Raw genomic sequence first — 17,556 nt, 5'->3', positions numbered from 1 at the left:
TCTGAGAAAGACCCCGTGTGACCACTCGGTGTTAAAAATATAACCCCTATATCCGTATAGAATACCCTCATAAATCTAAATGGGAAAATCAGCACAGTGGGACTCACTGGTCTGAAAACACACTCCAGAGCAGAGCTCAGTCGGCAGTTTACAGGCCATCAAACACATTATGCATTAGCTATCATCAATCTATCTCATCAGGCATTTATCCATCTGTCTTCTATCAGCACCTTCGTCCATCTGCCCGGTCTCCTGTTTGACCACACACATAAGGCTGAGTGCGTGTTGCTCATCTTATCATGAGTCAGCACCCAGGGAGCAATATGATCATGGCAAGGGCTGAAGTGTCAATCATAAATTAAGATGAATTAACACAGACTGAGAACAGATTGTGTGGAAATGATACACAGAATTTTGATACATCTGTAATTCAATATGTGTAATGTGTATGTGCGAACTAAACAAAGAGTCTGTATTAAAGTGGATCGAGAGTTCCTCACAGGCTACTTATAAATCTTCTGTTTTTTATTTCTTTTGGGGAAAACTTCCTACATCTGCACAAGAGGAAAAGTGTTTGTGCTGACATCAGTTCTTTAAAAAGATGCCCCAGCTGTCGTTTTAGCTGAGCTGTCACAACATGTTGAGGAAATGGAAGTTCAGACAATTTTGCACTTCCTGTGGTCATATTGCTGTGTATGGTACTGTAACAGGAAAACCAAAACAGTGCGGCAAAAAATATTCAGACAATGAGGGCATGTTGTATACCATGTTTAACATTTAAGTAAAATGCATTAATTAAGCATTCTCTGATTAGACATCTGCTAATTAGCCCTAGATTAAAACTGACTGGAAAGTCTTAAATGTACTTTGTTTTTCGATTGACAGATAATCCTCTTTTACATGACTAAATCTTCTTTTGTTAAATTAACTGAATACATTAACTATCAACTCACAATAGAGGGATTTTTACTTCACTCAGTTTAATTAGAAATTATTATGAAATAAAGTAGGAGACTGCTGTTAATCTACATCATTCTTACGGGCAGAGGTACAGTGTTAAAGACATCAAATGGAGATCCCATCAAATGCTGACACATTGCTCTCTCACAGCTTGAAAGAGGCCCCGTGCACGCGGTTAAACACTTCCCTGTCCCCCAAAGAAAGACTTTATGAGTTGTAACAGAGCCAAGCTGAGGTGGAGGATGCAGGACAAGTGTCTTACCCCACAAACATGAAGTGCTTGATCTCACTGGGGCAATGCAGGTCATACTGAGCCTGTAAGGGCCGATGTGGGCCATTGACAGCCAGTCGGGGGGACACCGGGGCCTATTAAGATCCAGGAAGTTGAGGCCAAACGAAGACATCAATCTGTCATCTCCCTCACATTTACACATCCATTTGTCTTCCAACTGGAATTGCCATATTCAAGCTTCCTTGACAGCAGCAAGTGTCCCAACAAGTGTCTCTATATCTCTGGTAGGTCCAGAGAGCTATAGCTCCATGACTGAACCTGACCTTTGAATCCCTGCGGAGGGCACTGCGAGACTCAGCTTCTCTATCCAAGTTTTCTCTGATCATTATCACATAGTCTAGATTTTTGTTCAATTTAGAGTTTGCTAACATTACAGGTAAATGTACAATAAACTACATTTACGTGCAAATGAAAATTTTTTTGCTTGCCTTTTTTATGCTGTTTAATCTATTTTTTTACAACAATTTAAAGTCCTGCCCTTTTATAAAAATAGTGATTTTTCACTTGCAACAAATAACCCTAACCCCTTTCAATATAGTATCTTAATTTGCATATAAAATGTAGCATGACATATATCACAATGTATCGATATACTTTAATTCAGAATAATTTTCTTAAATTTTACACTGTTATTTGATCAGATCAGCAGTGGGTATTGCACAATGTGTATCAGCTTTATACCGTGATCTTCATCATGCAGCAAGGACCATTTCATGAAGAGTTGAATTAAAGCCAGTTCTCAATTATTTTGGCTTTGTGAAGGTGAAAAACACCTTTCAATATAACCTGCAGCCTTTGGGGTCAAAAGCCTTGACATATTGATATTTTGCAGGTATAATAAGTTCCAAGTCATTCTCATACCTTTTCCTTAGAATCTGTCAACAGGGCTGAGTGTCACAGAGATGAACGGAAAATAAAATAAAACTGTGATGTAGGAAATAGAAAGCAACATATTCTGAAGGGTTTCTGGAATGGTTTTTAAAATGGTTTTTAAAACAGACACCTTTTGGTGTCTGTTTTAAGGCTGTAACACAACAAGCCAGCAGACAGCTGGTGTGGAACGTTGGAAGTTGCGGTGAATGTTTGCCAGCCTTGTTTTTTCTGTGTATCACCGCAGAACCAAACCAATAATGATGTCTGATGGGACTGAGAGGGAAGAGTATTTCAGAAAAAAGCATACATTCCTATCACAGTTCACTTTCACACTTTATGTGAACCCTTAGATCGTACTATCTGACTGGACATCGTCACTGCGCGTCGAAGCAATACTTTTTTTCTCAGAACACCAACAAGATGAGGAAACACAGCAGGGGATATTTTATAGATGCTGATCCTTGACATTGATTTGGTGTTTCGGGGGCCTTTTATCACATCAAATTCACATAGACAATACTGCACACCCTCTCAGTGATGACACACAGAAAACAGAGTGTGTTCAGTCAGAGGCTTCTTCAGCTCTGTTGTAACAAACTGCTTAAGACAAGTAATTCTGAGCTCATCACAAAAGTAGAAAAAAATACTCTCAACTGGAGCCAAATTCATTCATAGATCAACATCACAGGCACCTAAAGAGAAGAAGAAACAAATCATATTTGTTACTGCATGTCCACTAACTGAGCACAGACTCTGCTGACATGAACACATAACCATCTGCAGCGAGTAATGATGAACACCCTGTGAACCTGCAACTGGGGCTTGTCGTGGCAGAGATTGAGCTATCTCCTCCAGTCTGTGCCAGGCAGGCTGTATATCAGAGCACTCATCCTCCTTTTAACAAGTCTGCCTGTCCACCACAACAGGGAATGCACAAAACAGATGCAGCTGTCAGAGGAGAGAATTGAGGAGTGGTCTTGGCTGATGTTTGACATTTTCTGTGCTGGGAACATTGCCAATCAGAGAAGGAAGCTATAGCTGAGAACTCAGCATTGCAATAGGTTAGAAGACACCTCATTCGATGCGTTATCTTCATGGGGAGTTAATACTATGTTCATTCTGAAATCTGTCACGTCATCAGAGAGCATTATCCTGAGAGAAGTTATCATTCACAGAGATAAACAGGACTGAAACATCAGTCTTCATATATGGATTTCCTCTTATTCTCTAACTGCCTCCCACCTGGCTGTGTTGATCAGGAGGAAGTGCAGCAAAACCCCTGTTGGATCTGCATTACTCCAGACAAGGTAGATTTTTACCCTCAGCTAGGTCCACCATCACCAGCAATGAAGTGTGTGGTCAGTGATTGCCCTTTAAAAAGAACCCACACCCTTCTCAAATAGACTTCCTTGGCATAAAAGGAGAGAAGTCACAGTTGAGTGAGAGTCCCACCATAAAGGGATCTTTCTTTCACTCTTTGTGTGACACAAGGATCCACATTCAAGGGGTTTTCAGGGCCTCAGAGCTGACTGTTCCCAATGTGTACATGTACTCATTTAAATTCTGAGAAATGATCAGATAGTTCACGTAAAAACACAAAGAATGATCTGAAACAGACTGATCACAGCGTGAATCATGGCCATAAATAGCTTCATTAAAAGGGTGTTGTGCTTTCCACCTTTGTTTATATGCAACAGAGGACATGATATATATATTGCCTTACAACCTCAAATCAGAAAATATTTGGATGGTATGGAAATGGAAGTTAAAATTGAAAGATGCAGCCATTTTTACATTTACTTATGAACCAAAGATAGGGCAAGTTAAGGTTAAAAAAGTATGTCTTTAAAAAAAAAGCAGTATTCACAATTGTCTGAGTCTGAGGAACGAAGTTTTAAGGCGATCTCCAGTTTGTCAACAAATGTGTAAAAATAATAATAATAAAATGTTCAATGTTCAATGTTTCAAAAGGAAATATGGAGTTCCATTCACAAATTAACTAAAAAACTTTACTTTGCAAAAAAGAAGCCTTCTCTGGGCTCTGAGACATCTGAGATGGACCATCATACAGTGGAAAAGAGTACTGTGATCAATCCGTATTCACAATCTATTTTTAAAGAAATGGATGGCATATGACCAAAAGGACCATCTGCACTGTTATCGTTATGAGTCCAAAAGCAAGGAACTGTGATGGTACAGGGTTGTATAAGTGTTTTAGACTTCTATCAAATAAGTATTTTAAAGATTTTAGAGCAACATCTAGAAAGTCATGGCTGCTGCGGAAGACTTCTGACACCCAGATATGAGGTGTCCCCTATAAGAATAGATTTTATGCAACAATGATGACCTCGTACTGTCCCACACCTTAAGATGAGTCTGGAGGTAGAATGGGACAAAATACTCAAAACACTCGCTTGACATCCTCCCTGCCAATAAGCCTTTTAAGTGTCTGAGATGCAAAAAATTATTAAATTAACAAGATAAATTAAGCTAATGAGACAACAAACTTTTTCTTTTTGAGGATGGGTATGGGACACATTGGACAAGGCTTTGCTAATAAGAGGAAAGAGACGTGGTGCCACTTATCCAAAAGATGCATGCATCAAATATCTAATTAGAGAACAGGATATACTAGTAGACATTTGACCATGGCAAGCTTTTAACTTAAGGATTTTTCTTTATGAGAACTGTAGACATTTAGCAGAAACCCCTTCATCTTGGAAAAAGGTCACAAAGTGTTTTGGGCCTGTTGGGATATGCACAGTAGTGTTTCCATTCTGAGTGAAGACACGCTCTGACCTGTCAGACACGCTTAGTTAGAATAACTGGTGCAATTTTTGTACAATATGGCTTTTATCCAAATCAGATGAATCAGTCTTTGGAAAAGCTCCAGGATACAGTATGTTTGAAGACATTGCATCAGTTTGTACAGAAGCTGTGTGTGCGATTTTATTCTGATCCACATGGTGTCGATGTGTTTTAGTTTACAGTCAGGGCTTTAACGGAAAACTCTTTAGTTTATGTTTAGCTTATTGACTTTTACATGTCGACCTTTGAGCTATGTTCATCTTGGCCTGACATCAGTGTCTTCTTACTTTAAGAAAACAGACTTTCCTTCTGCATCAGTGAGTGAAACAGCGTAAAATACAGTTTGATATGTTTGTGACTCAGCTGTAACATTCACTCATGAAGCTTGGATTTGAAGAGGAAATTGGCGAGCTTGTTAACACTGCGTGTGCCGCTAAATTTCAAACACACTCAACTTAGTTCAGCTACTTCATCATCCGCACAGTATAAACAGCTGGTTGGCAAAGCAGAAAGCCGCAAGAGCCACATCAAACAGAGAACATATTCTACATCAGACAAGGGCCAGAAGTGGCCCGTGGAACAGCCCAAGCCGACCCATGTTGGCCTCAAATGACAACAAAAGGCCTTGAGGTGGTCTATGCCACCAATTCACTGCCAGGTTTCCTCTGCCATTTGAATTAGTTTGTTAGTTAGCGGTTGGGCTGGCCTAACCTGACTAAGGATGAATGTTTAAATAAACAGGTTTTAAACGTGCCATTTTTTTTAACAGAAAGCTGACATCTAAATATTTTGTCATAAGTATCATTTCACAGGCAGTATGTTTTACCTGTCAGGAGAGTATTGCTGTGTTTATGTGTAACATCAAGAGACAGCATTCGATCGAGTATACTAACTATGTTACAGACTTGTCGTCAGTGGAAAAGGAAGAAAAATCCATGAAACTGCCTTCCAACGAAGTTGCCAAGGCAGAATATCTTTTACAAAACAGTCCACGAGTCAGCAACAAACGTTAGCAACATGCTGATGCAGGCCTTTCACTGACAAAGATAGTACAGACAGAGGGCATACTGTACCCATGTCTTAGTTTAATTCAATCTGAAGTCCTTTGATTGCTGTAAATAAGTCTATGTGGGTCTCTACAAAACAATGTTGCTTACCCCTGTTTGTCTTAGCAGCCACAAAGGATATGGTAGGTTATCTTGGCTGAGCTGAATGAAGTTATTGGTTATGGAGATGTCCCTAAGAATCAGTGTAAAATGTGATCAAACTTGTTAATACAAGATAGTCCCTTAAATCTTTGTGTGTTTTTACATCATTGGTGTGACATGTTCAAGCAGAAGGCACCAAACTAGAGACCATCAGCTGATCCAAAAGGCACCAATCACGACTGAAACAATGTGTTTAAAGCAGCCAGCACCTCATTTCTTCCTTATGCTTCCTTCCTTCAGCATAACGCTAGTGTCACTGATGATGAATGGCTTTGCTGCTTATACCGCGACCAGTCCACCCTCCCTCTATTGAAGCCTTTTCTTTTCTTTTTTTTCCATTACAAAACTGTGCTTGCAATGTCATTTTTTTGACAAGAGTGTAATGTATGTTCCACATGTCATTATATGTATCTGCAGGCTGGTCTGAAGAGAGGAGCCTCTCCTACCAGCTGTGAACATTTAGAAGTTCCCACGATAATGTTTGATTCAAAGCAGGAAAAGACTTAAATAAATGTGTTTGCACAGAATATCTCAGTTTGTTTCTGCCCTCTTCAAAGACCAAGAAAAGCTTTGGAAATCTCCGTTTAAAGTGAGATTAACCAAAAAAAAAATTCCATGAAAAACCACTGGTAAGCTTGAATCTTTAAATAATGAGCCAGAAAAAATCTCATGCATGAAAATGAATGACTAACTTCTGCCGATCAATAACGTTTGGGCAACAGCTTGATTTGAACTCATTCATCTAAATTTTAGCTCCATCACTGATGCTAAATTAGGACAACCCGTGTGAAGGAGCAGCATGATGTATGCTGTAGCAGTGGAAATGTGATTAAGGGTAAACTCAGAGATCAGAGGGCTTTCTAGCTCGATTAAATCTTAATGTTGCAGAGACTGTGGATTACAGAGCATGGGAAACACACAGGGTTTACTGAATGGGGTCAGGGCCATGATCAAGTGAAAATTAGCTCTTTCTCCGACACATTTCTGAGAGTTAAACTCTGATCAAAAGCATAGTAAAGAGAGTAAAGCACTTTAAATACAAAAACAGTTATATACAGACCAAAAAGAGCGACAGTATCCTGCTTTGGTCAAAGAGAATAACCCCAACCTACCTTGACCTTCACTTTCCCACATCACAAAAAGGAGAGCACTCCCTTAGGCTGTGCTGCCCCCTGCTGCCCACAGCCATCACAACATCAAAATTTACTCGACAATGTGTGCAATTCTGCTCTTACTTATGATAAATCATCTACTGTCCTCTACTTTAATTGTACACCTGAGGCAACTTCATTTTCCCGAGAATAATATGACAAAAATTGAGGTAAAAGAAGTGATCCACCATAAGATCATAAAAGATGTGACAATGGAGCAATGTCAAGAAAATAAAGCTTGATAAAGTTCATATTAATCTTTGTTTTACAAAGCACTGAAACCTTTCTTTCTTGCAAACGTCACAAAAAAATGTTTGACTGTAGTGATTAAGTTCTCATGTATTCACACAACCATTTATGCTTTTCATAAAGGACATTCAATCCGCCTCCCTCTCCGGGAAGGAAACATTTTGTAAAAAAAAAAAAAAAGGTTTGTGGCCTACCGTACACTTCCCGGCCACACAGAGCGAAGTATCATTCTTTCCACATGGAGTTCCATCAGTCACCCTCTCTGACAGCTGCACGTAGAACCTGAAGCCTATGGCTCGGCAGTTGAGTTCACAATGCTGCTCCCCAGGAACTGAAAGGACATCAAGAGATCTTGTGGCATTCACATATCTTGTAAAAGAGCAGCAGAGGTGCACAAACATCACATTAACAGACTTTCAGTATGATGGACGCCGCATCGTACAGGTGAGTCTGCACCTTCGCATTCAGTAAAACTACCCTGATAATGTCATCATGTGACTAAATATAAAGAACTTTTTTATGCTAACACTGAATTAATTATAAAATGGCTTTGTAGAAAACACATAAAACACGTTCAACAGATGCATCTATCACAGTAAGGTCTGTAGCATAATACTGAAAGAAGTGTAATATTCATGCCCTCAAGTGCAGTCTGCCATTTCTCTAAACAAGGGAGAACATTGTTTTCCCATGTTACCCATGCACCCTGTGGCTGTTTTCTTCTAAATTTAACATCAGTCAATCAAAGCACTAAGCTGGCAAAATAGAGGTATAATAATAGCTTAGTAGCAGTGTGTATTTCTGCATCATTAACATGTGAAAACATGCTTGAGAGAAGCTTTTTATCTTTTTAACAAAGGATTCATTTTGTTGTCTTACAAAAAAAGGAAGTAAGCGACCACAAAGTACTAGTCTTTTTTGATTGTGTCCATGTGGTATATCAGTTAGATATATCAAAAGCTCAAGATGTGTGTCGAATGATCCAGACTGAACCTCATACGTTCATAATCTTTATATCTGTGTTACCCATCAGTTAAGGCTGCAGCACTGAGACGGTACTCACTACACATCGGTTAGACAGCATATTAATGTAAAAGCTGATGTTTCCATTAGGCGAAAGTCAGATCATCAGGTGTTTTGACTGTTGCTTGGATACCACAAGTGAGTAGGGCCACAGAGATTGTAAGGATCCTCAGGGAGAGGCTGCACAGCCTAAATGATTTGTATGGGTCATGAATGAGGTAGGTGAAGTCATAACACACTGTGAAAGTGAAGTTTACAATCAATTTGGTGTGACCTTATGTACTTTCTATGTTTGGATGCTGATATTGTTAAACGTTTAAGTAGAACACATGTGGCTTCTCATATCTGCCAATTCTCAAAACACACTTATCAGACTAAATCTACGTTTTAACTTTACTTTGATGTTATTAAGTTGTTCCTGTTTTTTAAACTCAAGTTTGAGTTTTGTTTCTGTAGATTTTCAATAGCTGCCAATAATGTTACATCATCATCAGGATGAACTGAACTCCCTTAGCTTTACAGATGCTTGTTGTACATTAGTGCAGTACTCTATTATTTATCTATATATTGCCAGGAAAATTGGCAATAGGTGCAGAAATGTATCAAAACATTTCCAAACATAAATAGAAATACAGTATATATTATAAAATACTGTCCAAATAATTCTAAAGAGCTTTAAGAAGCAATATTTGGTATGACCACCTTCTTAAACACAGCCTGAACCCTTTTAGACAAGCTTTCTTGTCATTTCTTGTCCTCAGGAATAGTTCACTAGGCTTCTTGAAATACATTAAATACTTATTTTTTTAATGTAGGTTTTATTCTGTCCTCTGTCAAGATGATCCCACACTGTGCTTCATAAGAAAAAAAGTGTGTTGTAAGAAAAGACGAGACATAAAACAGTTTTGCTAAAATCCTGTGCATCCCATATACTTTCACTTTAAGTTTAATATGTGAAGTTTAATATGTGAATATATCAAAGTCCATCCACGCCCAAAATACCTGAAATACCAACTCTATTCCGAGTCACTACAGGATGATCAAACTCCTCACACTATGCCAAAGGATGAGGCCAGCCACCCATGTGACTATGCTCATTTCTGCCATGTGTATTTAGTGTATTTATTTGCCATCATTCTTTAAGTTATTACCAACAGCTCGTGACCATAGGACCATAGGCTCCCTCTTCATCTCGGAAGACCGGTAGAACATCCACATCACAGCAGATGCTGCCCCATTTCGCCTGTCAGCCTCCCACTCTGATCACCCCTCACTGGTAAACAAGACCCTGAGATACTTAAACTCACTCTCAACTCAGTTTGCGTAATCCACCCATTTTCCAACTGAGTACTATAGCCTCAGATTTCAATAAAAGGGAAAAGTATTACATTAATATACTGTACATGTGCACAAACTGTACATAAGAGAACATAAGCATACAGCATACCCTCATTAAAAGGTTCCCACTCATACAGTCTTCCCATGAAAGGCTGGTTGTTGTAAGATGAACACTGGACAGCTCTGATGTGTCTGCTGTTTGGAGGACAGGCCTGGGGACGGACCAGAGAAACACAAACACACACGTTTATTTCCATCAAAACACAGAACCAAACACGCCAGTCTTTCTGGAACCACAGCAGACTCCAGCAGTCAACCCTTGATGCTTTAACGGTTTCCACCTCTCAACTTGAAGTCATCCTTTCGTGACAGAAGGAGTTAGATTTCAGTAGTTGTAAAGTCTCTCCAGTGAAACCCAACCTTGCTGAAGTCTCTTCATATATCCTTTGTCTAAACAAGCCTCTGGTCTGCTTGGCTTTGCATGAATATCTTTGACATTGCTCACCAGGCAGATAATATACAGCCCTTTGTTCATTTTAATGCACAGAATAGATTCTATAACGTCTATTCAGCAGAGCAGATTACTCTAAGCTGTTTTAAAACCACACCTAAGATAGTTTAACCCACCTTTTAATTACCCTTATCCAATAAAGGTGTTCCAACTTTCCCTCTGGGCCTTGAGAAGTAAATATTTCTCCTTCTAATTACAAAGCTGACTAATGTGTAGCTTGATAACGGAAAATTTTCTTAGCTTAGCACTAGCCTGAGCAGCAGGAACACTGGCAGAGGGGTGAGCTGCAGCTCTGGAGTGGGCTTTGACTTCATAGCAAAATATTTAGCCATATGTCCAGAGGCTGAATAGGAAGTTAAGATTATAATATAAGGTTTGAGCATAACTCTGCCTCTGTCATGATATGAGCAGATATAAAAGAAAAAAAGAAAAAGAATTAGCCCAAACGCTTCTGTAGACAGCTTACTTGCCTGGTGTTATTTACGATGGATGATTAAATGCAGAACGGTGAGCTGAGAGGAAAAATGTTGGTTAAAAACACATAGGTTGAACTTGGCTTGAACTAGAAAGCCCCCTCAACACGCACTGCAAGGGTGCAGTTCAGATTGGAATAGTGACAAAAAATTAAATATAGTCAAACTAGTCAATGAACAAAGGAAACAGAAGTGCTGCTCACAGCTGGAAACCCACAGAAGAAACTGGGATCATGTTAAACAAATCATGTTGGTGCAGATTTGCTGCTGTGTTTGTGTTCATTGTCCTGTTGCCTGAACTAATTTCAAGCCAGCTTAAGCTTTTAGATAGATGGCTTCACATTTGACTCTGGAATACTTAGTTTTACAGAGGGGTTAAACTCAATTACTGCAAGGTGCTCAGGTTCTGTGGCTGCAAAACAGGCCAAAATCATCAGCCCTCCACCACCGTGCTTGACAGTTGGTATGAGGTGTTTGTGCTGACATGCTGTGTTTGGTTTTCTCTAAATGTGGTGCTGGGCATTATAACCAAACATCTCCACTTTGGACATTGTTCCAGAAGTCTTTGCAAAACTAAGCCATGCTGCCATGTTCTTTTGAAAGAGAAGAAGCTTTCTCCTGACGACCGTTCCAAACGAGCCATACATGTTCAGTCGTTTTCTATTTATACGGTCATTAACTTATGAGTTGTGATAACTAACATTTAACATGCTAAATGAGGCCTGTAGAGTATGACGTGTAGCTCTTTCTCCCTTCCTAATTTGATGAGCAGCAACACTTCCTTTACTAAAATCACTGCAGATGGCTTTCCTCCTTGGCATTGTGCTATAAAACACAGCTGTACGTTCCAGACCAGCAAAACTTCTACTTTTATAGACACGGCTGTGTCTATAGAGGTACAGTACATTTGATTAGCAGCACCTAGCTGCTACTTACCATCTAAATTCCTAATGAAACAGATTGCACTGTTTTTCACAAAGTGGTTCTGCATTTAGTTTTCGTTCAATTAATAATGGCACTATGTCATGTGTTCATCACACTACGATAGACAACATAAACTCATTTCTTAATCCAAACTAATAAACATAAAATTGTATTGAAACGTATCAAATTGGCCATTACGATGTCTGATGGCTCCATGTTAAGCCAATGAAGTCAGGTCCTACCTCACGATGGGATGTTTCTCCAACTTAAACGATGGCGCCATGGTTAGAACATCCACAAATTCATTAGGAAAAAGTTGTATTTTCTGAGGTTTATTTCAGATTTATCAATTTTAACAAAAACTGTAAGGACAATATTTTAATTGGATCATATCAAATTGTTGAAGCAACAATGACTGAGAGTAAGGAGAAAATGCAAACTTGCGTACATTACTGTTGCAGATCCTGTAGTGAGCATGCTCGCCTGTGCAGGAGGAGGAGGGCAGCGGGTCGTAAGGTCTCTCTGGATGCAGCGGATGGCCGGAGGTCTGGCTGCTTGATGGCATCTCCCGCTGGACCTCAGCCTGGTTAGTTGAAGTAGGCTGGTAAAGGGGGGCCCAGACTTGGTTGTTTCTGATATGTGGTAGCCTGGGATGTATGTACGGTTTGCTGAAGCGATGAACGTTGTTCAAGGTGTCCAGGTTGTTTGACCTTTGAACGCTATGGACTCTAGCAGTGGGGTAGTGAGAAACAGCTGACCGTCTCTGCCTGCGGAGGCGAGGTGTCTTCGAACCCCGGCCAGTATCTGTCTGCAATGGAGCAACATAAGGCGCTCTCCCATAGCCATACCTCCCTGGAACAATGTCAGAGACCCTCCTGGAAACACAAACACGCAGAGACTGATACTGAACAGCAATTATCTTCACCATCTCGAGATGACATGTCACTGCAAAGTGGCAAAAAAATTAATCCATTCATTATTAAATGAGGAAACGTTAATGGTCTTTCATCTAAGCTACAGCTTTTAAGAAGTACCAGTATGCCAGCAGCAGAATTCTGGGAACTTTTGTTGTTATTTGGCTCCTTTAAGACCAATTCAAACAACCCCCCCTGCCTGCTAAACGCTCAACTGTCAGTTCTATTTGTTTTAAGGCAAGCACAACAGGAAGGAGGTCACAGAGCTGCCAAGCACAAGCCGAGCCTTTGACTCCAACAATAAAAGACTGGCTTTCCACTGGAGGGTAGTCAGATGGCCCACAGTGACGGCTCCAAAGAGTCACTTTTACACCAGGCTTCTCTGCATGCAGCACATTTCTCGACAAAGGCAAGAGCTACAAAACTAAAAAAATACTAAATGCTCCTCAGTGAACATCATCTTGTTGAAACAAAAATGTAAAATCATATACATTTTAAAAAGGTTTCTGACAATATTTTCAAGTTCTTAAATCTAATCTGTGAAGTTCCATAAAAATACTTTTTTACACTTGCTTCATTTAAGAGTCTCACATTAGGCAATCGTAGTATCAGAGTGTCATAAATTCATGGCAAACCTCACTTTGATGTTTCAAAAATTGTGTGATGCAGAAGGTGCCAGATATGCAAAAAAAAAAAAAAAAAGCAGAGACCGCATTTCCAGGCAGATTTTCACTGTTTTCACTGACCAACTTCATTGTATTTGAAAAATCTAATTACAACTCAAAATTTGATGCCACCAACCCACTAAAATTAGGTGGGATGGAGGCAAAAAATGACATACAAGTTTATATCATATACAGGTAAAAGTCTTCTGGATGATTCCACAATCAGCAGATTTGTTGGTAACAGATGAGGGTGTCAGCATTCAGTCTACAAGGAGAATTCCCTAAAGGAGGCTTTGTCACAGTCTGTGATCAGACGAGTCAATGTTTCAGCGACTTTTGAGAATAAAACTGACGTTTGCTTCGGAGGACTGTATGGAGGACTGAAACTGTCAAATCCTAAATATCCAAAAAAACAATAATGCATTGACGGCCCAATAAATCAATCATTATGCTGATATATACTACTGTAATCAAGCTAAACATATTTAAGCAATACATAATTAACTGAATATTAAATAAATGTATTTTTCAGCTTCAGTTTTGTGTTAATTCAAGAGAGTGAAAACAAAAGAAGATAAATGTAAATAGAAAACATTTCAAATAAATGGACTTGGGAAAATAATACAAAAATGACTTAATTAAAATACAAATTTTTTGAGTATTTATACATATTTGCATTTATTTCTGATTACGACCGTTTCAGTCCTCCACATTTACGTGATGAACATGAGAACATTTATTCAGGCTCAAGATGTAAAATCCTATGTTTTTAATGGCATGTTGGTGCATATATGAACATGATTTGGATGGTTTGTATCAGTATGAATATACCATTGATGCAGAGATTTGTGCCAAGGTAACCTTTATAGAAAGGTACGTGGCAACACAAGCAGGACAAATCATGACCTCGTTCTGCATAAGATTTTCAATTTTTTGGTATTTTCTATATACAATGGAGTTGATCAGGGAAAACACTTTTTGATCTCCCAACTTTTTCACTGTGAAATACTACAAGGATTAAAGCCAACATCTGCTGAGCACTGTTTCATTTGTGATTGGTCTCGAGGAGTCAGGCAGTTATTGGACTGGCATCCTGCAGTCTGTTACTCACACTGATATTTCTCTTAGTTAATCAGGCTTTTTCTCTTTTCAGACATCTGTTTCTTAAACTTAATCATTCATCAATCAACAATCATTAATGCAGTCAGCAGATTTTTTTAGGCTTGCTGCTAAATCCATAACTGTGTGCAGGATGACACCTCCATCCAGTGCGTACTGTACCTGCGTTCACCAGGCCTGGTCTGCTTCTCCCTCCTCAGCTCTACCCTGCTGCTGCTGCTGCTGTTGAAGCCTCTGACTCGATTACGGTGTAGAGAAACTGAAGGCCTCAGGGCTGAAATGACATGACCTGGTTGCTGAGGCTGAACACCAGCTCCATTGGAGGGATACTGAGTGTACACAGGCAGACAGGGCCTGGTCTGTTCTTGTACTCCTTTTCCACAGGTTCTGGAGCAGGATGACCAGGGTCCCCAGGTGCCCCATGAGCCCTGGACTTCTCCATGCTCAACCCTACGATCCTGTTGAGGCTCTGCCCTTTGAGGAACCTGCAAGGAGATGAAGGAGCCTAGATTGGCAATGCTACAAGGGCAAAAAGTTGGATGGTGCTATTAAATGTGAATGTCAAGGACTGATGGAAAGCCCTTATCAATGAGACTTTAATCTCTGCAGATCATTGCTTTGTATAAAAGCTCAAGTCAGTGACCTCATCCCATCATCGCTCTTCCACTTTTATTTTATTTCATTTTACAAACCTCGGTTCACAGTAAAGCCTCTTTTTGGCTGATTATTCTGTGTCTGTTAGTGGCCTGTCCCCCATTGGCTACATGAATTTCTCATTGTTGACTCTGCCCCTCTGTGCAACTGCAGCAGGGACATCTTTACAGAAATCCCGGCACTCTTTGCTTGAGGAACCTGCCAACAGCAGCCCTGTGCCAAGCTGGCTTTATCCGCGGAGCCGCGTGGAAATCCTGCTCTTTAAGAAGCACTTTGTCTCCGTTCATGGAAACCTCTCTGGGCAAACACATGGCCGTAGTAAAAACTCAGCTGTCGTTGAGTGTTAGAGGATGGCAAGAGAATACAGAAGCAGTGGGGACAGTTTGGCATGGAGCTCCTCTGCTGTCAATCAGCCCAGGCAGCTATTCAAAGAGACCTCAGACCTCCCCCTGGCCTCCTCTACTGCTTCAGCTTTTGTAACTCAATGCCACTGTCATCTCCGGGTCAGTAACAGGTCACACAGCTGGACTCCAAGTGGAAACACGTGGAGCCAACACACAGCGACCCCCTGTTTAACTGACAGGGTTGTTTATCTGTCACTCAGCCTCATCCACAAGTTTCTTCCATGTGGCTCCTGTGGCTGCAAGGTTCAAGCGGTAGTTTGCTGACAGCTGACATCCGCCCTCTCTGTTTTGCTGCAATCATCAGAAGCTTTCCCTCTCCCTCACCACAAGTTCACGGATTATCACCCCGGTCAGGCTCCCCCCCTGGGAATACTCTCATTTGCTGGTCAGGGTGGCATTCGACTAAGCTGACCTGACACAATCCCGGAAGCCATCTTTGGGGTGAGAATTCCTCTTGCCCGCACCAAACAAGCAATTAAAGTGACAAAAAAACTAAAATAAATATGCCTAGAAATATTTGAGCCATTGTGAGGGTGAGGATATCATATCAGAACACAGGTTTTCAATTTCAGGCTGCACCACCTGCTGCTCACCTTCCTATGGTCTGTTGCATGCTGGCTGTCCAGCGAGAGTGACCAAAACAGCAGCAGGACAGAAACTCTGCAGACAACAGGGAGAGAAGATTACTGGTTATAGAGATATATGGTAATAAATATATCTGGCTATGGAATATAGTGATGCTATTCAAATATTCATTGGGTCAGAGAGTGAACCAAACATACACAAAAATGAAAGCATAATCTGCCTGGCCACAATGAGTCACACAGTCTAATATGCTGTTGGACCACCTTTAACTTTAATCATTCCACGCATTCACCGTGGCATTGTTTTGATATCCTTATGCAATGTCACAACATTCATTTCTGCCCAGACTTGCACTCATGTTTGGCCAAGATTGGGACTGCTGAGTAAAGACTTTTCAAGCACATCCCAAAGGCTCTTAATGCTGTCACGGTCTGAACTCTGTGGTGGCCAATCCATGCTCCCAGTCTTTTGCTATTTGAGCCCAAAGAATCCTGACGAATCCTCATTACCTTTTTCCAATAGTCCAATATTTATGCAATGTAGCAAATGTAAGTCTTTTTTTAAATTAGCCACACAGACAAGTCTTTTTTAAGGCATCTATCAAGTTAATTTGGCATTGTGCATGATTTTCTTTGTTTTGATTTCAACAGACTTTTAAGTGAAATCCAATCTGGATCATTCAAGATTTAAATCCGACCACAAATCCATCCATCCATCCATTTTCTATACCGTCAATCCGTTAATCGGGTAGCGGGTGGGCTGGAGCGACCACAAATCTTCCTTGAAAAGAATGGCTCAACACCAGAAACTCTACTGAAGGTTTCTAACTCAATTTAAGTTTCAGCAATCTCCTTTGTTGTTCTTTGTGCTTGATGTGGAATTTCATCCTTAAATACAGAGTAATAATCTTTCCAACGACCACAGGATGTGTCTTCCAGCAAATTCTTAAAAGAAAAGAGATGCTGCTTAACCTCCCTTAATGTCAATGCTGATGGTGACTTTTTTTCTCTTTGGCCAGGCAGTGTATGAATCTGAATTTAAACCCCAAACCAATGCACAAACTTTTAAATTACCTGACAATCCAGAAACAGGCTCCCTGCATGGCCACCAGCTCCTCACAGTTAGATACCTCGAGTGCAAAGAGAGAAACTTAAATCATGTATACAACTGAATGAACGTAACATTTATAATACTGCTGTGTGTGCTACCACTGTTAACTCATCTTTGTAATGTAATATATGCAGACTTCTCTAAGTGAAAAACATTAATCAAATTTTTAAGAAATGCTGCTTTATTACTTTACTGATAAATATCCAAATGTTAAAAGTCGACTATTTTTTTTTCCATTTGCTGGAAAAGTACTCTGCCTGACAGTCTCACAGACACTGACCTGATCAAAAAAAGT

General features: G+C 40.1%; 1 protein-coding gene across 1 annotated transcript in view; it reads right to left on the bottom strand.

The window, feature by feature from the left end:
* Positions 1 to 17,269, bottom strand: part of LOC140301598 (thrombospondin type-1 domain-containing protein 4-like) — a 42,567-nt gene extending 25,298 nt beyond the window's left edge. The window contains exons 1-6 of the mRNA XM_072380144.1: positions 17,225 to 17,269; positions 16,160 to 16,226; positions 14,671 to 14,993; positions 12,259 to 12,685; positions 10,012 to 10,114; positions 7,736 to 7,872 (exon numbers count right to left, since the gene is read on the bottom strand). Coding sequence (XP_072236245.1) covers positions 7,736 to 7,872; positions 10,012 to 10,114; positions 12,259 to 12,685; positions 14,671 to 14,993; positions 16,160 to 16,226; positions 17,225 to 17,253 — 1,086 coding nt within the window. The 5' untranslated portion in view covers positions 17,254 to 17,269. The remainder of the gene's footprint in view (positions 1 to 7,735; positions 7,873 to 10,011; positions 10,115 to 12,258; positions 12,686 to 14,670; positions 14,994 to 16,159; positions 16,227 to 17,224) is intronic.
* Between the last annotated feature and the right edge of the window lie 287 nt (positions 17,270 to 17,556).

The sequence above is a fragment of the Leuresthes tenuis genome, unplaced genomic scaffold, assembly GCF_036924035.1.
Source record: "Leuresthes tenuis unplaced genomic scaffold, fLeuTen1.0.hap1 SCAF_2, whole genome shotgun sequence".
In the NCBI taxonomy this organism is placed as follows: domain Eukaryota; kingdom Metazoa; phylum Chordata; class Actinopteri; order Atheriniformes; family Atherinopsidae; genus Leuresthes; species Leuresthes tenuis.
Note: the sequence above shows the minus strand (reverse complement) of the source record. Positions and strands in the feature narration are given on the sequence as shown.